At 34.1% G+C, this 19191-nt stretch overlaps 4 protein-coding genes across 4 annotated transcripts; 2 read left to right on the plus strand and 2 right to left on the minus strand.

The window, feature by feature from the left end:
• Window positions 1-999: 999 nt before the first annotated feature.
• On the minus strand, window positions 1000-3104 carry LOC114352246 (uncharacterized). The gene is made up of 4 exons (XM_028303767.1): window positions 2763-3104; window positions 1938-2063; window positions 1295-1484; window positions 1000-1055 (listed from the first exon to the last, which is right to left on the minus strand). Exons 1-4 carry the CDS (start codon window positions 2907-2909, stop codon window positions 1000-1002), a joined length of 519 nt encoding a protein of 172 aa, XP_028159568.1. The 5' UTR covers window positions 2910-3104.
• Window positions 3105-7496: 4392 nt separating this feature from the next.
• Window positions 7497-8290, plus strand: LOC114352268 (uncharacterized). The gene is made up of 2 exons (XM_028303801.1): window positions 7497-7949; window positions 8024-8290. The coding sequence occupies exons 1-2, from the start codon at window positions 7736-7738 to the stop codon at window positions 8182-8184; spliced, it is 375 nt and encodes a 124-aa protein (XP_028159602.1). The 5' UTR covers window positions 7497-7735; the 3' UTR covers window positions 8185-8290.
• On the minus strand, window positions 8090-12565 carry sav (scaffold protein salvador). Its single transcript, XM_028303799.1, has 10 exons — window positions 12372-12565; window positions 11953-12121; window positions 11759-11843; window positions 11571-11681; window positions 11359-11491; window positions 11073-11183; window positions 9877-10054; window positions 9294-9430; window positions 9073-9205; window positions 8090-8868 (listed from the first exon to the last, which is right to left on the minus strand). Exons 1-10 carry the CDS (start codon window positions 12454-12456, stop codon window positions 8808-8810), a joined length of 1203 nt encoding a protein of 400 aa, XP_028159600.1. The 5' UTR covers window positions 12457-12565; the 3' UTR covers window positions 8090-8807.
• A 1304-nt stretch (window positions 12566-13869) lies between these two features.
• Window positions 13870-19177, plus strand: Dph5 (diphthine methyl ester synthase). The gene is made up of 5 exons (XM_028303776.1): window positions 13870-14121; window positions 14237-14419; window positions 14676-14847; window positions 15751-15882; window positions 18957-19177. The coding sequence occupies exons 1-5, from the start codon at window positions 13987-13989 to the stop codon at window positions 19136-19138; spliced, it is 804 nt and encodes a 267-aa protein (XP_028159577.1). The 5' UTR covers window positions 13870-13986; the 3' UTR covers window positions 19139-19177.
• Window positions 19178-19191: the final 14 nt, after the last annotated feature.

Below are 19191 nucleotides of genomic sequence, written 5' to 3' on the forward strand. Positions count from 1 at the left end.
ATCCCTCTGTTTTGACTATCAAAAAAATTTGCCACTATCTACCCCGTAACAAATATTGGCGACGAATATTACCTTCGCCAATGAGGATCATTTCGATTTTTATCTGTGAATGCAGATTTATAGGGCTAAGAAATCCTTAATACACAGTCCAAAAATTTTTGTTCTACGACAAAAATTGACGAAGTTATGGCCAAATTACTAAAAAAGTTCACTGACCGCGCGGCGCGGGGACGATGACGTCACTATATCCGATCCGAACGCTGCCGGCGTACTGCGTGGATAGAAAATATTTTTTTCTAGCCAAACTATCAGTTTTAGAGAAAAACTTGTAATGACATTTATTCATCAGAATAAAGTAAGCTATCGATAGGTAATTTTTACATCATAAATTGCAAGCTAAATAAAAGCTTGTAATAAAGTCGGGTTTGTTCAAATTTCGAGAACGACTGAACCGACAAAAGCATTAGAAAATTTACGAAAAATAAAATAAAATTTTATCCCGTACAAAATGTTCATGGATTTTGTTATTTTTATTAAATACCTTTACGCCTGAGTTAAATGACACCGACATCAAGGTTCATCAATTTAAGTTTAAAATAATAGGCAGTAATGTATGAAGAAAGAGCTTCTATTCTGTATCTACCTATGCCCGTGTATTTTTGATCGGTGTCAAATCGGAGTTTTTGGTGCGGGGTACGCGGGTGTTGCTCGCGGCGTGAAGGTCAAACGCCCAAGGTCATTGAGGACTCTAATCGCCTTAAGCTCTAAATCTTATTTAACCCTTCAGGAATCTGACAGATTGCAAAATCTCGAATGTCAAGTGCATTATTAATGGCCGCCTACAGCCCGGTCGAGTTAACTGCGCTCCTGACAATCGTGACGTCACATCACTCTGGTACAGACGGGCGAGTGAGAATAGAATATATTTATTTGTAATAATTGTGTTACAACATACATAGGTTTTCAAGTTTCATTGAGCATTTAACATTTAGTTAAATCTTAGTCGCATTCCAGTGAGGTGCGCAGCTCGATCGAGTTGGCTATCTTACCTCTAACTGCCGGAACACAACAATGCTGTTAACATTGTTGTTATGGCGACAGACTTAGGTAAGATGGTGGTAGCTAGCCAGGCGGACTTAGAACAAGCCCTACCACCAACCAAACCGAACAGAAAAATCTGCCCCCACTGGGAATCGAACCCGGGACCTCTGCGTCTGAAGCAGGTGGTCTTGCCAGACCACAGAGGCGGTTAAATGCGATTATGATACTCGAAAGGTTAAATTAGTTAGCTAACCTGCTCCTGAGTATTCTACTTTTAGTTCGGTTTTGAAGAAAACGCATTCTTCGGTGTCTAGTCTGTCTCGCTGCGGACTGGATGGTATTTCTATCATCTGGGTCACTGGCTCGATCGATATGGGAGTGTTGTGGTGTAGATGAAGCCGTGACGATCTGACGATGTCACTTACAAGGCATTCTCGGAGACTCTGTAAAGATGGCAGACAAAAAGCAATGTCATTTAGTACTTCTAATTATAATCAATCATCCATTTTGTAGAGATATTGATCAGGCATCTAGAGCATACATTAGTTAGGGGCAGATAGAAATTTTGATACACTTTTTACATTAAAACACTCATAAATAAAAAATAATATGGATCTAAGTCTGCCTGCCTGTGTACAATAAACAAAACACAGTTGATTACTTTAAATTATTTTTTAATTATTTATCTGTGACCTGTCTCCACCATGTTCTCCAAGCCTTAAGCATGGCAATTCATGTTTTAAATAATTTTGTATGAATTACGGTTTAGACTAGCAATAAAACTTGCAGAAGTTGACTTCCACAACTTGCAACTCTTAATCCAAATTAAGCTCATTACCACTCCTTTGCATCGCATGTATGTGAGTATGAAGTATTGATTTATTTTATTTGCTTGCCTCATTAGTATAAGCCTGGAGGATCCTTTGGCAGTCCTGAACCTGCTCTTTGAATGTAGCAGCTTTCTTTAAGGACGCCTTGCACTCCCAGCACACATTAGGGAATTCTGTTTGCTCACAACCCATCTGTAACACAATAATACTTGTCTGTAACACACTAATACCTGTCTGTAACACAATAATACTTGTCTGTAACACTATAATACTTGTCTGTAACACAATAATAAAGGTTTAAATTACTTAAAGATCACTATTCTGCTGTCTGAATGCAGTAAGTGATACTTCCATTCAAATAATAATGTAGTAAGTTATCATCATCATTTCAGCCATAGGACACCCATTGCTGAACATAGGCCTCCCCCAAAGATTTTCATAATGACCAGTTGGTGGGATAGCAGTATTGTTATGAGTTCATCATCATCATTACAGCCTCAGAACGTCCACTGCTGAACATAGGCTCCCTCAATTGGCTCATTGAAAGGAGCAGTTTCCTGAAAACTTTGTAAGGCCTACTAAGTCTTTTAACTGTCTTATTTAGACTGCTTTCTTACTTTCTAGTTACTAACATAGTTTTGCAGGGCAATCGAGTACCGCACTTAGCCTCATGATTGGGCTATTGTGCGCGATTTGTGGTTTATCTTCCTACTTCAACCACCCCAGAACCCCCCCAGAATGCCAGCAGCCTGTCTTAGCCTCAGGCCTCCTGAAGCGACACTGGTGATTGGAGAGTTTAAAATTTTCTGATAGGTACATAAGTTTTGTATAGGTTTTTTTACTCATTTACAAAATAATGAATGAAGGTTGTAGTTAAAACTAAATAAATACCTCAGATGGAATCTCCCGCAAGGCATCCCTGTAGAACCTGACCAGTTTCTCCTCAGTAATTTTGTGTAAAGACCGCCCCATGCACAGGCACCCATTGCACAGTAATTTAGAGGCTAGGTCGTCTTTCTTTTCGTCAGATACATCCATGGTCGAACTATGATTTCACTTTGTTGCGTTACAGAATCATTTTTTCAGTGATTAAGTGATAAACTTTGTTATTTGTAGCAGAACATGAATGCGGATTGGAATGCGGCAGTAATTTACAAACTTTCACTTGAACCACAACTTAAACTTCTTTTTATTTAACTTTGTTGGTATTGAATTATCAATAAATGCTGCAGGAAATGAGAAACATCCAATTCAAACCTGTTTTAAATGGTTTTTCTGTTTTTACGCCAAAACACTACAACATTTCTCTATGCACTACAACATGAACAACAAAACCCAAAACAAACCGCGGCCATCAAAGAGCATAAAAGAGTAAGAGACGGCACTCCATAGATATTTTTTGAGCTCACGCACACATATGCATTTTAGAGAACGACCCGCAAATCTTTACCAACCGCACAAACTACAGGCGGAGCTACCAACATAATGTTAGGATATAGAATTTTATCATGAGATGACATGTTGCTGGCAGGTTTTATTTTAAAAGTAAACAGCAATAGAATGAATTTAGAAAATAATGACAGGTGTAGAAAAGGAAGAAACTGTGACATTGTATCATTGTATTATTGAATTTCGATAGATTCAGTTGTAAATGTTTTAATATTTAATATCGAGCCTTTACCGCCAAATTATCGTAAGCGACACTTTTGTCAAAAAACCGTTTTTTATCGATTCTAGTATTTTAAACCGTAACGGACCCATCCCTGTTGGTGTTTCCCGCCAAAAAAAAACCGTTACAAAGTTACAGCAAGTGCTAAAATTATCGTGAATACACATTTTTTCTAAAACTTAACGTAAGCGACACATGCATTTTATCGCAAGCGACCGCACTTGTTATCGCAAGCGACATTAGCGCTTCACTGTAGGCGTTTACTAATAAACAAACCTGTTGTTTATATCAGCAAAAGTTCTGATGCAATTAGAGATTGCAATCGAATATTAGAATATTCGAATTTTTAATTTCAAATTATTATTCGAATAGTAAATTAACATGTATTCGAATATTCAAATATTACAAAAATAAACAGAAAAGATAGAAAAAAGACGACTTAGTGTTTGCAAATGCAGTCGGAAGCATCAAATACATATCACCAACTAAAAAAACTAGTCATTGATGTTACCGACTGCATTTGTGAACACTAAGTTGTCTTGTTTCTACCTTTTCTGTTCATTTTTACGTAGTTGTGTTTCTTTCGCTACTTTGATACACATAGTATAAAAGAGGCGATAGAGCGAAACCAAGGTTCCAAATAACTTGAAAGAGACAACTCTATTGATCAAAGTCAGCTGACGATGCTGAAGACGCTTTTTTCACTTCTTTTTCAGTTATTTTCCAACACAAGAAAAACCAGGTCGTTAAGGTATGTTTTATTTGCATTGTATTTTTAGTATTTGAGCTATTCTACAAAACGAATGTAAATTTATTAGTCTACGTCTATTAGTTTCGACGTAATTGTTGAACAAAGATACCCCTTCCCAACGGTTTTCATAGCGCACGCGACATGCGAAAATGCACTGCCTGAAAGAATCACACAACCTATTCCGATTACTATGGAAACCGCTGGGAAGGGGTATCTTTGTTCAACAATTACGTCGAAACTAATAGACGTAGACTAATAAATTTACATTCGTTTTGTAGAATAGCTCAAATACTAAAAATACAATGCAAATAAAACATACCTTAACGACCTGGTTTTTCTTGTGTTGGAAAATAACTGAAAAAGAAGTGAAAAAGTAATGTATTTTTCTAATTCAATCCATTCTTACTCCCATAAAATGTATGAAATTTGTGTCTGGTTTCTTCTTCTACTAATAGATAATTTTATTGGCTATCGCATGATATAAAATATTTGCCTATTAATGTTAAGCTACCCACGCTTTCACTTGTTTTTTAAAGAAGAGATGTAAACTAAAAATTAAAAACTTAAATCGATGTAATTTTTCGAGAAATGGGTCAAGCCCCAAATTTGAAGTATTTTCATCGATAAAATTGTTCATAGATTACGCCTTTAAAGTTTGATCACTACATGCCCGGACACACTGTATACACCGAACAATATGCATTAAAAGGACCTCATGAAGTTATTTCAGCTTTAAATGATTACATCCTAAATAATAAAAAAACCGGCCAAGTGTGTCGGACTCACGCACAAAGGGTTCTGTACCATTGATTTATGAAATATATGTATTTTTTTTAAATTTAAGTTATTTGTATGAAAGATTACGCGGTAATAAGCGGTTTACGATTTACGAGGTATTAAAAAAAACTACTTACTAGATCTCGTTCAAAACAATTTTCGTTGGTAGTTTTTATAGTAATGTACATCATGTTTTTTTTAGATTTTTCATTTTCTTATTTTAGAAGTTAGTGGGCGACTTTTTACCACTTTGGAAGCGTCTGTCACGCAAACTATTCGGTTTAGAAAAAAAATGTAAATTAAAAGTACACATTATAAAGAAAAAAAAAATTAAAAAAATTCAAAATCAACTTTGTATGGATAATTTTTGTATTATTACTCCATTTTCTTCCATAAACTTTGAATTTTTGATAAATTTCAATATCCAATTACAACGTGTGATATATCATTGGAAAGAAGAGAAGCTGGAGATATTTTTAAGATTATTGGCAATACATTATCACCATTAANCATCATCATATTATTATGTTTTTTTTAGATTTTTCATTTTCTTATTTTAGAAGTTAGTGGGCGACTTTTTTCCACTTTGGAAGCGTCTGTCACGCAAACTATTCGGTTTAGAAAAAAAACGTAAATTAAAAGTACACATTATAAAGAAAAAAAAAATTCAAAAAATTCAAAATCAACTTTGTATGGATAATTTTTGTATTATTACTCCAATTTCTTCCATAAACTTTGAATTTTTGATAAATTTCAATATCCAATTACAACGTGTGATATAATATCATTGGAAAGAAGAGAAGCTGGCGATATTTTTAAGATTATTGGCAATCCATTATCACCATTAATTTTTGTTTCAATTGAATTTGAAGTAGATTTTTTTATCGTGGTTTGTACTTTTGTTAACTTTGGCGGCTCGTACCTAACTAGCTATTCAATCATTATCTGGATCAGAAATTTATTTTATTTGAATAAAGACATATTCGATATTAATATCAAATAAAAAAAATTGTTGAAATCACGCGAGAAAAAAAATTAATGCAGTTTTTAGGTCAAATTTCGGAAAAATCTGAAAAAAGTATAAAAATTGACATAATATCTCCTAAACTATAAAACTTTAGCCATAGAAAGTAAGGTTCAATAATTAGCAAATTAATGACCTCCTCTATACGCCTATTAGCTATGTCTCATCTGTGTTAGCTATGGCGGGTTCAGTTCCAGTCCAGTCACCCTGTATATGTATAGCCTGACCAGGAACATAAAAACCCTGGCATAGAGGCGCCTCAATTGCATTTGATAGTGCAACACTGAGTACAGTCGTACATGTGTTAAATTAATAGGCTAAATTTATGTATCAGGATTCAGGATTACGGGCTAATTTGATATTTTCATAAATTACCGAAAAAATATTATTAAAGGTAACCTGGTTTAAATAAATTAAATGAAACCATCAATCGAGCTAGTAGGATTTATTTTATTATTCATCAATAATCAAATTCAGAACTTGAATATTCAACTGCAATGTCTGCTCATGAAAGCTTCAAACTCGGTACTTCTTTCCCAATTCCATAAAATTCAAACCTTAGAAAGTGACAAAAAACTTTAAAATAGGTAGTTGAAACAGACTACAGCTAATTTTCATAGTGGACTGTACTATACGATAAACATGTCAGTCAATTTGACAACCTTTGTCGGAAACATTATTCAATGAAAATATTGTCCGAACCGTTATAGTTCCAAAATACTGGACTGTCCTGTCGATGACATTGACAGTGAGGCGCCACCGTCAATACCGGATCGCTGGTTCAGATTTTTGCCATGTTGGAAACCATATAGTTGAACGATGGTAGCGCCCCCCTGTCATTGAGTTTGGCGGGACAGTTCAGCGTGGGTTATCTATAGTATTTCTCTTCGACAAATACATTAACACATTGTGAACCACGTTTCTTTCACGACTATAAAAATATTTTAGCAATTTAATTCACAAAATCAATTGCACAATATAAGAGTACAAAATTAAAATAACTAAGTCCATAAACTATTGATTAAATATCCCTTAGTCCGTTCATTTAAAATAAGTCCAACGATTTAAAGTTTAAGGTTTATCGGAACTATTTAAGATATTGTTGATTTTGTTCCTAGAAATTAAAGAACTTTTATAAAAGCAAAACATACATTTTTATTTCATTTTAATTTCCATTAGTTTAGTTTCAGTATTAAAATTAATAATTCAATACGCCATTTCTCAAAAGTGGAAAAATGGACTTAGTGATTTATAGAATTGGAGCATCCATTTTTTTTTCTTTTCAAAAATAAGTATTGAAACTCTTTTCAAAAATAAGTATTGAAACGATTACGAAATTTTCGGACTGTGATCCGAAAAATACTGTTTCGGACCGAGAAAACACTTTGACATTAGTCGTCTGGATGACATTGACATCTGTCACCGCTTGCAGAGTGCAGGAAACGCGTAAATAAAAATAGAAATTAATTAAAATTTAGCAGTGATAGCATTATTTAAAAATGTTCTTACTAGTAGGAGATAAATCATCAAAATTCTAAATATTTCATAGACAATATTAGAACCTCACACCTTGATCACTCATCGCATACCGATGAGCGATGATATAACCTTCTTCTGTTCCTATTAATTTTGATTAAAGTACAATGATTTATAAGTGGTGGCACGTATTTGTGAGGCGTAGGACTAAACCTATTCCTGCAGATACAGCTTTATTATGGAAACGCCGACTAAGTGTGGCCTACGCGGTATTTGCATGGAATGCGTTTGGGTTAGTTGTTTACAGCTTTTACCAAGGTAAAGCTGATTGGGCACATTATTATGGACTGAAAACAGATGAAGAACACTCAACTCCACCTGGTAAGCTCGTGAATTTAAGTTATTGTTTGTCTAAATTACTTTGCACTTTATACTTATTTAAATTTAACTTTCAGGGCAAGCCTGGGCCAAGACTCTTGGGATTAAAAATGCCAAAGTGTACAAAATATCTGGTTTTACTAAGGTTGGAGAGTATGATATTGTTGAGGGAGAAGCAGCTCAGAGTGACCAGAAAAACGAGCCTGAAACCAAGGATGAAGAAATGCTTAATGACTAAAGATCTACTACCATCATGTAAATAGTTTAGTTTAAAAAATACAATATATTCTAAATTAATTGCTGTATTTATGTAGAAAGAACATAAACCATAAATGAACAAGAAAGGTAAATTTTATTCTTTAATAAAAAGCTCAGTTTATATTCATTAAATATTTTTTAAATTCAAGGCACTTTTAGATAAATATTTGTTACATTTTAAAAAAGTTATCTACCTAATTACAATTCATGAGAATTATTCAAAGCTCATATGAATATTATGCTTAATCTAATTATTTAAAATTTTATAAAAATGTTAATTCATGTGTCATCATCACAGTCAATACTTAAAAATAAGATTTCCATAATTAATAAGACAAGATAGTAGGAAATTAAAATATTGTAAAAAATGGTACCTACCTACTGAAATAGATTTTAATATTGGATTTTCAACCCAGAAAATAGTTGTCAATGGATATTGTAATAAATTGATTTTAAAAGCTAATTTTCTACAAGTATAATATAAATATTTTCATAGAGAGTCTATACTATGCATCAAGAAAGACATGATATTCTATATTCACAATTCTTTTCATTTAGATCACAGCTGAATAAGGCAAATGATTAACAATGAAAAATTTTAAGTTAGTGTCCATGGTATGTTATAGCATGCCTTCTCCTTTCTATTTCTTGCAGTAGAGCTGATCTGTAAAAACAAAAAATATATATTATATGAAATCAAAGCAGATATTTTTTTAAGTGGTCTCTTAGGAAATGAAGAAGACAATAATTTTGTATTATTGAGGTGTTTGATTTTAGAAAACTCTAGAAGTAGCTAGTGTTCTACTCCTCATTTCATTGAATAAGCTAGCACACTACTTATTAAAGGTATAATGAAGAGATATTTTACCTGTATTGTTCATATTTCATGACAATTAGTTGTAGTTCCTGCTTGTAGAGGCGTGTGAGCATATCTGAGTAGCAATCCAGCTCACTGAGTCTGAACATGTTCCACCGTAACTTGTGATCCAGCTCCTGATCCGCTGTAATATTGCAAATAAACATTTTAGTTCATTTCAGGAAATTACTAATGTTATTTTAATACTTTAAATTATGATTTTAGGATATTACCTTTAGAGTAAACAATCAGCCAATGAGGTATTTCTTCAAGTAGATAATGAGGAACGAGTGTAGGAACATAAGGGCTGACCAAATAACATCCACTAACCAGACAGGGGTGTGCATAGGTAGTTTGATGAGTTATCTCACTGAAAAAAAATCAAAAGGTATATTCTAAATGTGATCTTTTTGCTGTATAGTCTAGCTAGAAGAAAAAATCACCCTCCCGAACCTGTCGACACTAGATGATAGTTGGCTAAAAAGTGTTGAGACTGCCTCTGTCTTTATATTGGAAAGTGATGTTTGGTTTATTTTAAAGTTTACAGCATTCTTCTATTCCTTAGAGCCAAAGCACACGGTGCGTTGCAGCGGCGGTCCCACGCCAGAGCGGTATCGCTGCGTCGTCTTACATAGAAATCTGTGGCGAGCACACGAGGGATGCGACGCCGCGCCGCTACGAATCGTGTGCTTTGGCCATGCGCCTATACAGGGTGTTAGGTAAATGGGTATATGAGCTATTGATGTTAACATGGGCATATAAATGGTATGGTGAAGTCAGAAATTTGATAAGCCAATGGCTTTGGCTCTTACTCACTTGAAATAGTAAACTCCGTGGTGCGGCGTGGACACCCGCTGCCAGGGCCGAGGCACGCTCTCGAGCGGGTGCGTCCAGTGCGTGGTCTGCGTGTTGTGGTCCATGTAGTAGCGGCGGCCGCGCAGCGTGCGGTCGGCCGACCAGCCGGGGGGAAGCGGCAGCTCGCATTCATCCGAACCTGATCGGTGGCCAACCCAGTTAAAAAACTGATGTAAAGGTCATCAGGAAAGTAAACTTTTGTTTTTGTTTTGTTGAAGATTAAGGAAATTTTATAGCCTTTTTACATGGCGACTTTTTGCTGTGATTCAGTCGCGATGCAGCATTGATACAGTCACAGGCGCGCGACTGGAAAACGCGAAGCAATAAGCTCCTTTGTACCTGCTTCAGTGTCTGTTTTTTTTTTTACTAGATCCATTAGTGTTGTTGCATATTTGAATAATGTTTATAAAGTCTTAGATATTGGGTGTAAAAAGAAAAGAACAAAGAAAATCATCATGTTTGATACAGGGTTCGAGGATATACAGGGTGTTAGGTAAATGGGTATATGAGCCGACACTAGCCCATGTTAACATATGCATATAAATGGTAAGGTGAAGTCAGAAAATTGATATCTCCATTTTAATTTTTTAAATATTCATACAAAATAAAATTTGTAAAATCAGATTTGTATGAAAATTAAAATAATTTAAATGATGATATCAATTTTCTGACTTCACCATACCATTTATATGCATATGTTAACATGGGCTAGTGTCGGCTCATATACCCATTTACCTAACACCCTGTATATCAAGGGATATATATCAAGATATATATCGGATATATATCCGATATACATCAGGCCGGTTTTGATGATATATATCAACTTTTAAAATTTGTTACTGTATTTGTACTTTTTGACATAAGATTTTTATTTTTTTTAGTTGATTTTGCCGTATTTCAAAGATATTTTATGTTTTTGCTTTATTTTTCTGATTTTAAGTTTTAAAAACATTAAAAACATGTTTATGTAACACATATGCAATAGTATTCATGAATAATACAATAAAATAATACTATGGCTTTCATACAAAATTGATATATATCAAAGTTGATATATATCGGATATATATCATAAATATCCGATATTTTGATATTTATAATAAATATCGGATATTTTCGAACCCTGGTTTGATATATCAAAAGTAGAAACATACCTTGACTTGTAGATATAATATTGCTGCCATGACCTTTATTAGGATAAGGTAATATGGATGTGTTAACATAATTGGAATAAATTGGAGATGATTGACTGCTTGATGTATATGCTGGAATGACAAAACACAAAATTATTACTGAAACTGAGTGGAGCTATTCTGGCCCACAATAGATTATTGTTATAAAAACTTTGACTTCCAAAATGTTGATTCTGGATTAAAATAGATAGTAAATAAAAAATAATGCAGTGTTATTATATGAATAAATTAAAACAGTAAGACATACTCTCAGTACAGCCATGAAGGCGAATAGAATGTGGGGATGGTGGGTGCAGTCGCGGCGTCAAGCTTAGATTCGAGGAGAGACGAGGCATGCTGGATTCTCTTGACCCATATTGCTGCTGTTTTTGTTGCTGAACCTATTACAATATTACAGAGCATTAAGATTCCTTCATTATTTATTTGTATAATAATAAATTTTAAAAAATCAAATAATACCTGTTGCTGATTCTGATATATTGGGTCTTCCTGTTGTTGTTGCCTGTAATATCTGTAACTAGTCTGCCTACTGAAGGAGTCATCAATATCATTCAAGGTGGAGTGTGATGCCTGCAACATAAATAAAAAAAACACTCAATAATGTGAAGAATTAATTGTGAATAAAATTTGAAGTGTATGGTGCATACCAAGTTGGAATCCAAATGGAACTGTGAATTGTAGTTGCTTGAAGTGCTTGCTGTATCACTGGCACTTGTTGATAAACTAGCGAATCTACAACAATAACATCCTCGGTAGACCTGGCACAGTTATAATAAATTGTAAATGACTGTATTCATTATCCTATTCTGTCTGGACATGGACATACAGGAATATCTCTTACCTGTGAGCCAAATTTGGAACTGATTCACTTGGTGTATATTTTCCAGCATGGCCACTCATGGTTTGGGCTTTGCCAAATTTGTTTTCATGGGTTTGAGAACTGGTATCACTGGAACCAAATGGTTGGCTGCGAGGCCTCCTGTTATGTCCCGTTGTCCAAACATTTATTACTGTAAAATAAGTCATAGTTTAAATAAAACTATGGGCTTGTTTGATAGTGGTTAATCAAGTCTGTTTTCCTGCTGCAAAACTAAAATAACAAGTAAATGTGGAAAACTTATCAAATTGTTTGTTGTAAGAATGGATGCCTACTCTGATGCCAGCAAATATATTTACATTATATACCTAATAAAGAACATTACACATTCAACCTAAGCATTCAACATGAAAATTAAAGATTATTACATACGGCATACTTACTTGGCAAATCTGGCGGAGTGTCCTTTTTTATATATTTACCTACGACACCTTCATTGATCGCTTTTTGTCCCTTGCGAGATATCATTTTGAAATTAGCAGTTAATGAATATAAGAAAATTGAATACAAATGTTATTTATTTGCACCCATTTATTCTGATTTTCGCATTATTTGTTGTAAAATCTACCGAAAAAGTTGTGACTTTTCATCAAAATCAAACATCGGACCGTCCTTATCACAGATTAGAGAGTATGTGCCTGTCTCATCTGTGAGTATGTGGTCCTTAAAGCCAATGAATCACCCTACAGCAGCCAACAACCAATAGAAAAAGTTTGACATAATTTGTGACCAATCAATAGCGCTCGTATTCAAATCAACGATGGCATCAACCAATGGCTAGGTACTTTTTTCTTTTTTTATATAATAGTAAACTAGAGCGTGTCGTGTCCGTATATATGTCGCAGGCAAATTGTACGATTCCGCATTTTACAAACGGCGTCGTCAATTCACAAACGCTCGCTGTTCTATGAAATGCCGAAGGCAAAATGTAAATTGCCTTGGCACTTTATAATATGCCAAAACATTTGATAGCCAATTCAATCGCTGTTTACAAAATGCCGCGGCAAATTGAAGTATTTAGTTCTTTTTCTCACCACGCGAGGCGCTGCTAATCAAAACAAGAAAAATGGCGTCGGATAGTGGTTCTGTGATACAGAAAACAGTGCAATTCTACGTATTCAAAGGACTTTTCACAAAAAAAGACATTTATTATACTTAGTGAGTTAAGAAAGTTTTACGATTCACAAATAGGAGCAGTGAAAAAGCTATGGAAAAATAAAATAGTTTTTGAGGTTATCCGGCACGTAAAACACGCTAAGGTGACAATGGAATCTGGTGCTCGGAGGACTGCTGCGGAATATATTGGTATAAAAAATATTGTGTTATATCTTCTAGACTTATTCTTGGTATAATTAAAATATAAGACTTATAGGATATAGACTAAAGGACTGACTATCGAAACTTATTTAATGTCATATTTTTATGTACCTACCTATAGGTACGTCAATAGTTTAAATTATTCTAGTGTTGTTTTTGTTACGAAAATATTTTAATTATTTTAGGAGTAGCAAGTATTTTAGGTTTGTCTTACTTGAATAGATACCTACCTGATTTCTGAAATTATGTCTGATTTGTCCAACGTGTGTTTTATGATGGTCACCCTATCGCAACAATCATAGTCGAAATTTTATCAATTGAACGAGTTGCCAATTTGCCTTCGGCATTTCATAGAACAGCGAGCGTTTGTAAATCGACGACGCCGTTTGTAAAATGCGGAATCATACAATTTGCCTGCGACATATACAAGTTACTCTATGGTATATCTTCAGCTATAAGATTTTGAAAAAAAAATTCGGACACAAGAACGAAACCAAAAAAAAAAAAAGCTCTATGAAAAGTATTTGGCATTGACATTGTCAATGTCAGCTGATACCAATACCAAACCACCGCGCACGGTCAAAACTTTTTAGGTTATTTTGGTAAATTTTAGTAAATTTACAAAGATTTAATAACAATAATCACGAAATTTTAAAAAATAAAGTACCCATCACTTTAATAATGTTTTATTTAATTGGACTAGGACTAGGTGATGCGAAGGATATAACAGTAAAAGGCTTAGAAATAGTAAAGAAATGTGATAAGGTTTATTTAGAAGCTTACACTTCAATACTTACCGTTGGAAAAGAGTATTTGGTGAGTAGTATCCGTAACTAGCGTTACTAGATTGTGCACAAACCCTTGCCTTTATAATACAAAGTGTAACCCATATTTTCATTATCAAACTAATCCTGTTAACATTGTCTTATAGGAAGACTTTTATGGAAGACCACTGATTTTAGCTGACCGAGAAATGTGTGAGAGCTACATAGACGATATATTAAAAGATGCACAAGAAAAAGAAATAGCACTTTTAGTGGTTGGAGACCCTTTAGGAGCTACCACACACACTGATATGTTGCTGAGAGCTAATCAAATGGGTGTAAAAACACAGGTGAAATTTAATGTCCATAGTTTCCTTTCATATACCCCCTCTGACCCTTATACTAACAATTTTAAATCAGCTTACAATAATACTGAGTATTTTTTTATTTAAAAACATAAAAATGATAAAAATAGCTATATTTACCAATTTCCTATAACAATTGTTTAGCTATTAATTGGTTAAATCATAATAGGTACATTTTATTTTTTGTGTAATAACTTATTGTTAATATTTTCTTATAAAGTTTATTTTAATAAATTTTCAGATTGTTCACAATGCTTCCATAATGAATGCCGTTAGCTGTTGTGGTCTGCAACTGTATAATTTCGGTGAAACTGTATCAATCCCTTATTGGACAGAAACGTGGAAGCCTGACAGTTTCTTTGAAAAAATTGAAAATAACTTTTCTAGGAATTTGCATACATTATGTCTTCTTGGTAAGTTTAATTAATTGAACCTCTTGAATTCTAGATTAATTCTAGATATAAATCAAAACCATTTACTGTATTGTTGGCTGTAGTGTTTTCATCACAATATGATTTGTATTGTGATGAAATATGGTTCAACCCTGGTTCAAAAATCCTATCCTCTCCTCCAACAAGTCCGTTCTCTCCACCCCTCTTCACCGAACTGGTTTTCTCTCCGACTCCTTCCGTCTCCAGGCCATTAGGCTCTGGAACTCTCTGCCTGAAGAGACCAGGCAAGCGTCGAGTAAGTTTTCTTTTAAAAAATCTGTCCATAATCACTTCCTCCAAATGATCTCATCTTCATGAATTGTAATTTCAGTTTAACTCAATCATCTATTTTATGTATGTATTTATTTATTATATATTCTATAATATATTATTTATGTATGTAGTATATTTGTTTTTGTTTTTCTTTCCTGCACTAGAAGTACCGCCAAACAAATTTCTTTTCTGCTCAACCCAAAGGTAAACTGGTCGAGAATGCTTTAGTGCATTAAGTTTGCCTTATGTTCAAATTTATTTTTGGCATAAAAGTTTAAATAAATAAATAAATAAATCCTGTCACAACGGTACTGATCACACACAATAAGTACCTACCTATGATATGTATAAGAATATTTCATTACATATAAAGAAACAATGTACAAAATACATAAAAAATCAAAATAATTAAGTAATCTAAAGTTTACAGCAAGAAAATACAGGTTAATGAGAAGGTTCCTGTGACTGGATGGGAGTTTCTTTCCCATAGTAACAAGATTACTCAATTGGGTGTTTCATTGGATCAAGCGTCAAAACCAATAAAAAATATGTTTTTCAAGACCAAAGTAAATAACTGTCTATCAGTCTAAAACAAATAATTTCAACTTTCAGACATCAAGGTAAAAGAGCCTACAGAAGAGTCTTTGACAAAAAAAGTTCGCCAATACATGGACCCAAAGTTCATGTCTGTCAAAGAAGCAGCACAACAGCTCCTCCAAATCATTGAAAATAAATCTAATCCAGGTAATTTGGTTGAGATTTTTGCATATCAAATTCAATTATCATCTCACTAAGGATCCATGCACACCACGTTTTTTTCAGTTTCCGTCGACGTGCGTTTGCGATCGCGACATAGATACTGTGAGACCAAATTAATTTGCTGCAGTTACATTATGCGCTGTGTACGAGTTAACATTTTTCCAATTTGCATTTAGTACTCGTCGCGCCTAAAACGCGGTGTGCATGATCCCAAATTATGACTTCTTGAATTTAGGATAGTAGGTAAAGTAGCTTTTAACTTTAAAAACACAAAAACATTGATTACAATAATTTGTAATATTTATTAACTGCTTTTCGGCCATTCTTCTTCTTCTTCAGATATCTATATATATAAAAATGAAACCCGTTTCGCGTTGTCACGGCATCACGTGTGAACGGCTGAACCGATTTCGATAATTCTTTTTTTTAAATGTTTGTGGAAGTCCAAGGATGGTTCTTACGGAAAAAAATATTAAGAAAATCTCTACGCTAAGGCGGTACGAAGTTCGCCGGGTCAGCTAGTTCTTAATAAAAAAGGAATCTATCAATTCTCAAGTGAAGTTTCATCAAAATCGGTCGAGCCGTTTCAAGCCTACAAACAACAATTTATTTGTATTAGCTAAATTCGGATCTATTGTGTAAAGTTGGCCTCGTACAATCGGGTCGTTAACTTTGTTCTTTTGTGTATTTACCTGGCCCCTCCCTTGGTAAATGCACGGGAACCCGATGCCTATAAATCTTGAATCATTCCAAATCAATCTCACTAGATGGCGACATAAGTATCGAATTTCTGAAGACGTTTGTAAAAAGTCANGGCCGTAATAGACAATATAGAATTTGGTGAGGTGATGTTGCCATATCATAAGCCGTATCCTCATTTCATTATCAAAAAGGTTGGAGCAAAATGTCTTTGTGTCTGAATCTTATCGCATACGCGGGTTTGTCTGTGTTGTAATTTAACACTCATAATTCGTATAGCGTAAACACAATTATTTGAGGATTTTTAGGTTTTTACTGGAATTTTTTTTTAAACTTAACCGTGCAATTTTTACCTGAATCTCTTTAAACTTGCACCAATATAATTTTAATAGCATAGCAATAAATAATTTAAATCTCTTTTTGCTTAATATTTTGTCATACAAAACTTCGACACAAAATATAACAGAAGACAAACTCCATACTAAACGCGCTCGAGCCACGCACACATAGACACCGCTCCTAGCAAGACTGTCTTGGACGAATGCGAGCNGTGCAAAATGTGCACTATTATTTGTAAGATATTTATTATTTATTCAAAAAGAATAATGAATAGTTAAATTAGTAATTTCATAATTTTAATACAGTATAACACCATGTAATATGTGACTATTTTTATATGAAACCAAAAATATCTGTATTTTAATAATTCAAAATTAAAATTGAATACATTTATATTTTTAAAGAAACAAGTACATATTGATTTAACTATATAGATAAACCATTTTTTAAGGATACTACAAATAGTTTTAACCATAATGTTCATGCCTGAAACTAAAAAATGTTACAAAATATATGCTGGGACAAAATTGACCCAGCGGCGCTTTTAGGGGGGTCGTAATCTTCGGCACTTCTAGTGTTAATGACCTCCTCTATACGCCTATTAGCTATGGCCGGTTCAGTTCCAGTCACCCTGTATATGTAAGTAATATTGATAAGTAAGTAAAAATGTGAAAGTAAAAATGTGAACCTAAGTTATGAAAATTTTATGAATACATATTATGTGATTATATAAGAGTACAAAATTAAAATAACTAAGTCCATAAACTATTGATTAAATATCCCTTAGTCCGTTCATTTAAAATAAGTCCAACGATTTAAAGTTTAANATCGATTAAAATGTAGGCATATTTTTGAATAAACTACGATACGAGCACGAAAAACTAAAACTGGATTTTGTATTTTTTACGAACAGTTCATTTGATATTTACTTGACTGCTCCAGAAGGAGGGTTATGTTTTTTTTACATAATAATTATTTCTGAATATTTTTATGGAAAAATAAGTTTTTTATTGATAATAATTCTACCTTTATTACTGCATGTTTCGATATTGCCCTGTTTTATATACCTAACAAAATAAAACAACTTGGAGTTTTATGATGATAATTTGTAGCGGGATACGAACCCACGGTTGCTGGATATTGAGCGTCGGCTGTGATCATTGTGCTACTTGGACATTATTATACCGTGTCGAAATTTTCAATAGCGTCTCTAATCTGTTTTTTGCTTAGTTACATTCCTTCATAAACAAAGCAGTAAACTTATTGGCTTTAGCGCCATCTTTTGACATAGCACGCCAAATAAATACTCCGCTCAAGTTGCTAGAATAGAAAGCATTAGCGGGTCGCAAACCGCGGGACGGTCAAGTCCGCTGCGGCACACTAGCGCGATCTGTTATCACCACTAGGAAACCAAACGGGCCGGAGCAGTTTCAAGACTTAGGTCGGCCACATTTCGAGTATGGGATGATGCATCTGTACTAGTATTATATTATCTGTGGTAAATGATAGACGAGTTTATGGGGTAGGGTCACAGATATTGTGGGTAGGGTCGCTTAAATGCGAGACGATTCTCGTTGCCCGCGGCTGGTGCTATTACTTATTCTGTACCGCGGCTTGGGACCGCAATTCCACAACCGGGTGCGGGTGAAAATCGCACCGCGAGTTCTTAGCCTAAGGTGGGACTCGAACCCACGACCTTTCTTAAGTAGATATGTTTCGTTGCTTACCACAAGTAACTAAGGAAATATCGATATAAATTATAAAAATATGTTTTTCTTTACTTTTTGCTTCAAAAGGGTTCACCATCAAAAAATCCCTATGATAAAAAATAAAGAGCTTTAAGACAGGCAACAATAGAAAAGTTCCATTTCAGTTTTAGCAAAAAATAATTTATCAAGACCAAACTTCCAACTATTTTTGAAAGATTTAAAAGATTAGGAGGACCTAGGGAAACGAATACGGGATAGATACGCAATAATCTTTAACATTGCAATTAAATGATTTCGTTCTTGTATTTACAGGAATCCAGAAAAGTAACATTGCCGTTGGTTTATCCAGAGTCGGCTCAACGGATCAGAGGATAGCTGTAAAATCGTTAGACGAGATGCAACACTTGGACCTCGGTCCGCCATTACATAGCCTTGTCATCCCCGCCCCCGATTTACACCCGCTCGAACTTGATTATCTTGCTCAATTCAGATAATATGTTAATTTTATGCTGATATGTTTGTATAATTAATTATAAGTAAAATAAAA

The sequence above is a fragment of the Ostrinia furnacalis genome, unplaced genomic scaffold (genome assembly GCF_004193835.3).
Source record: "Ostrinia furnacalis isolate ACB-3 unplaced genomic scaffold, ASM419383v2 OfSCF1299, whole genome shotgun sequence".
Taxonomy (NCBI): domain Eukaryota; kingdom Metazoa; phylum Arthropoda; class Insecta; order Lepidoptera; family Crambidae; genus Ostrinia; species Ostrinia furnacalis.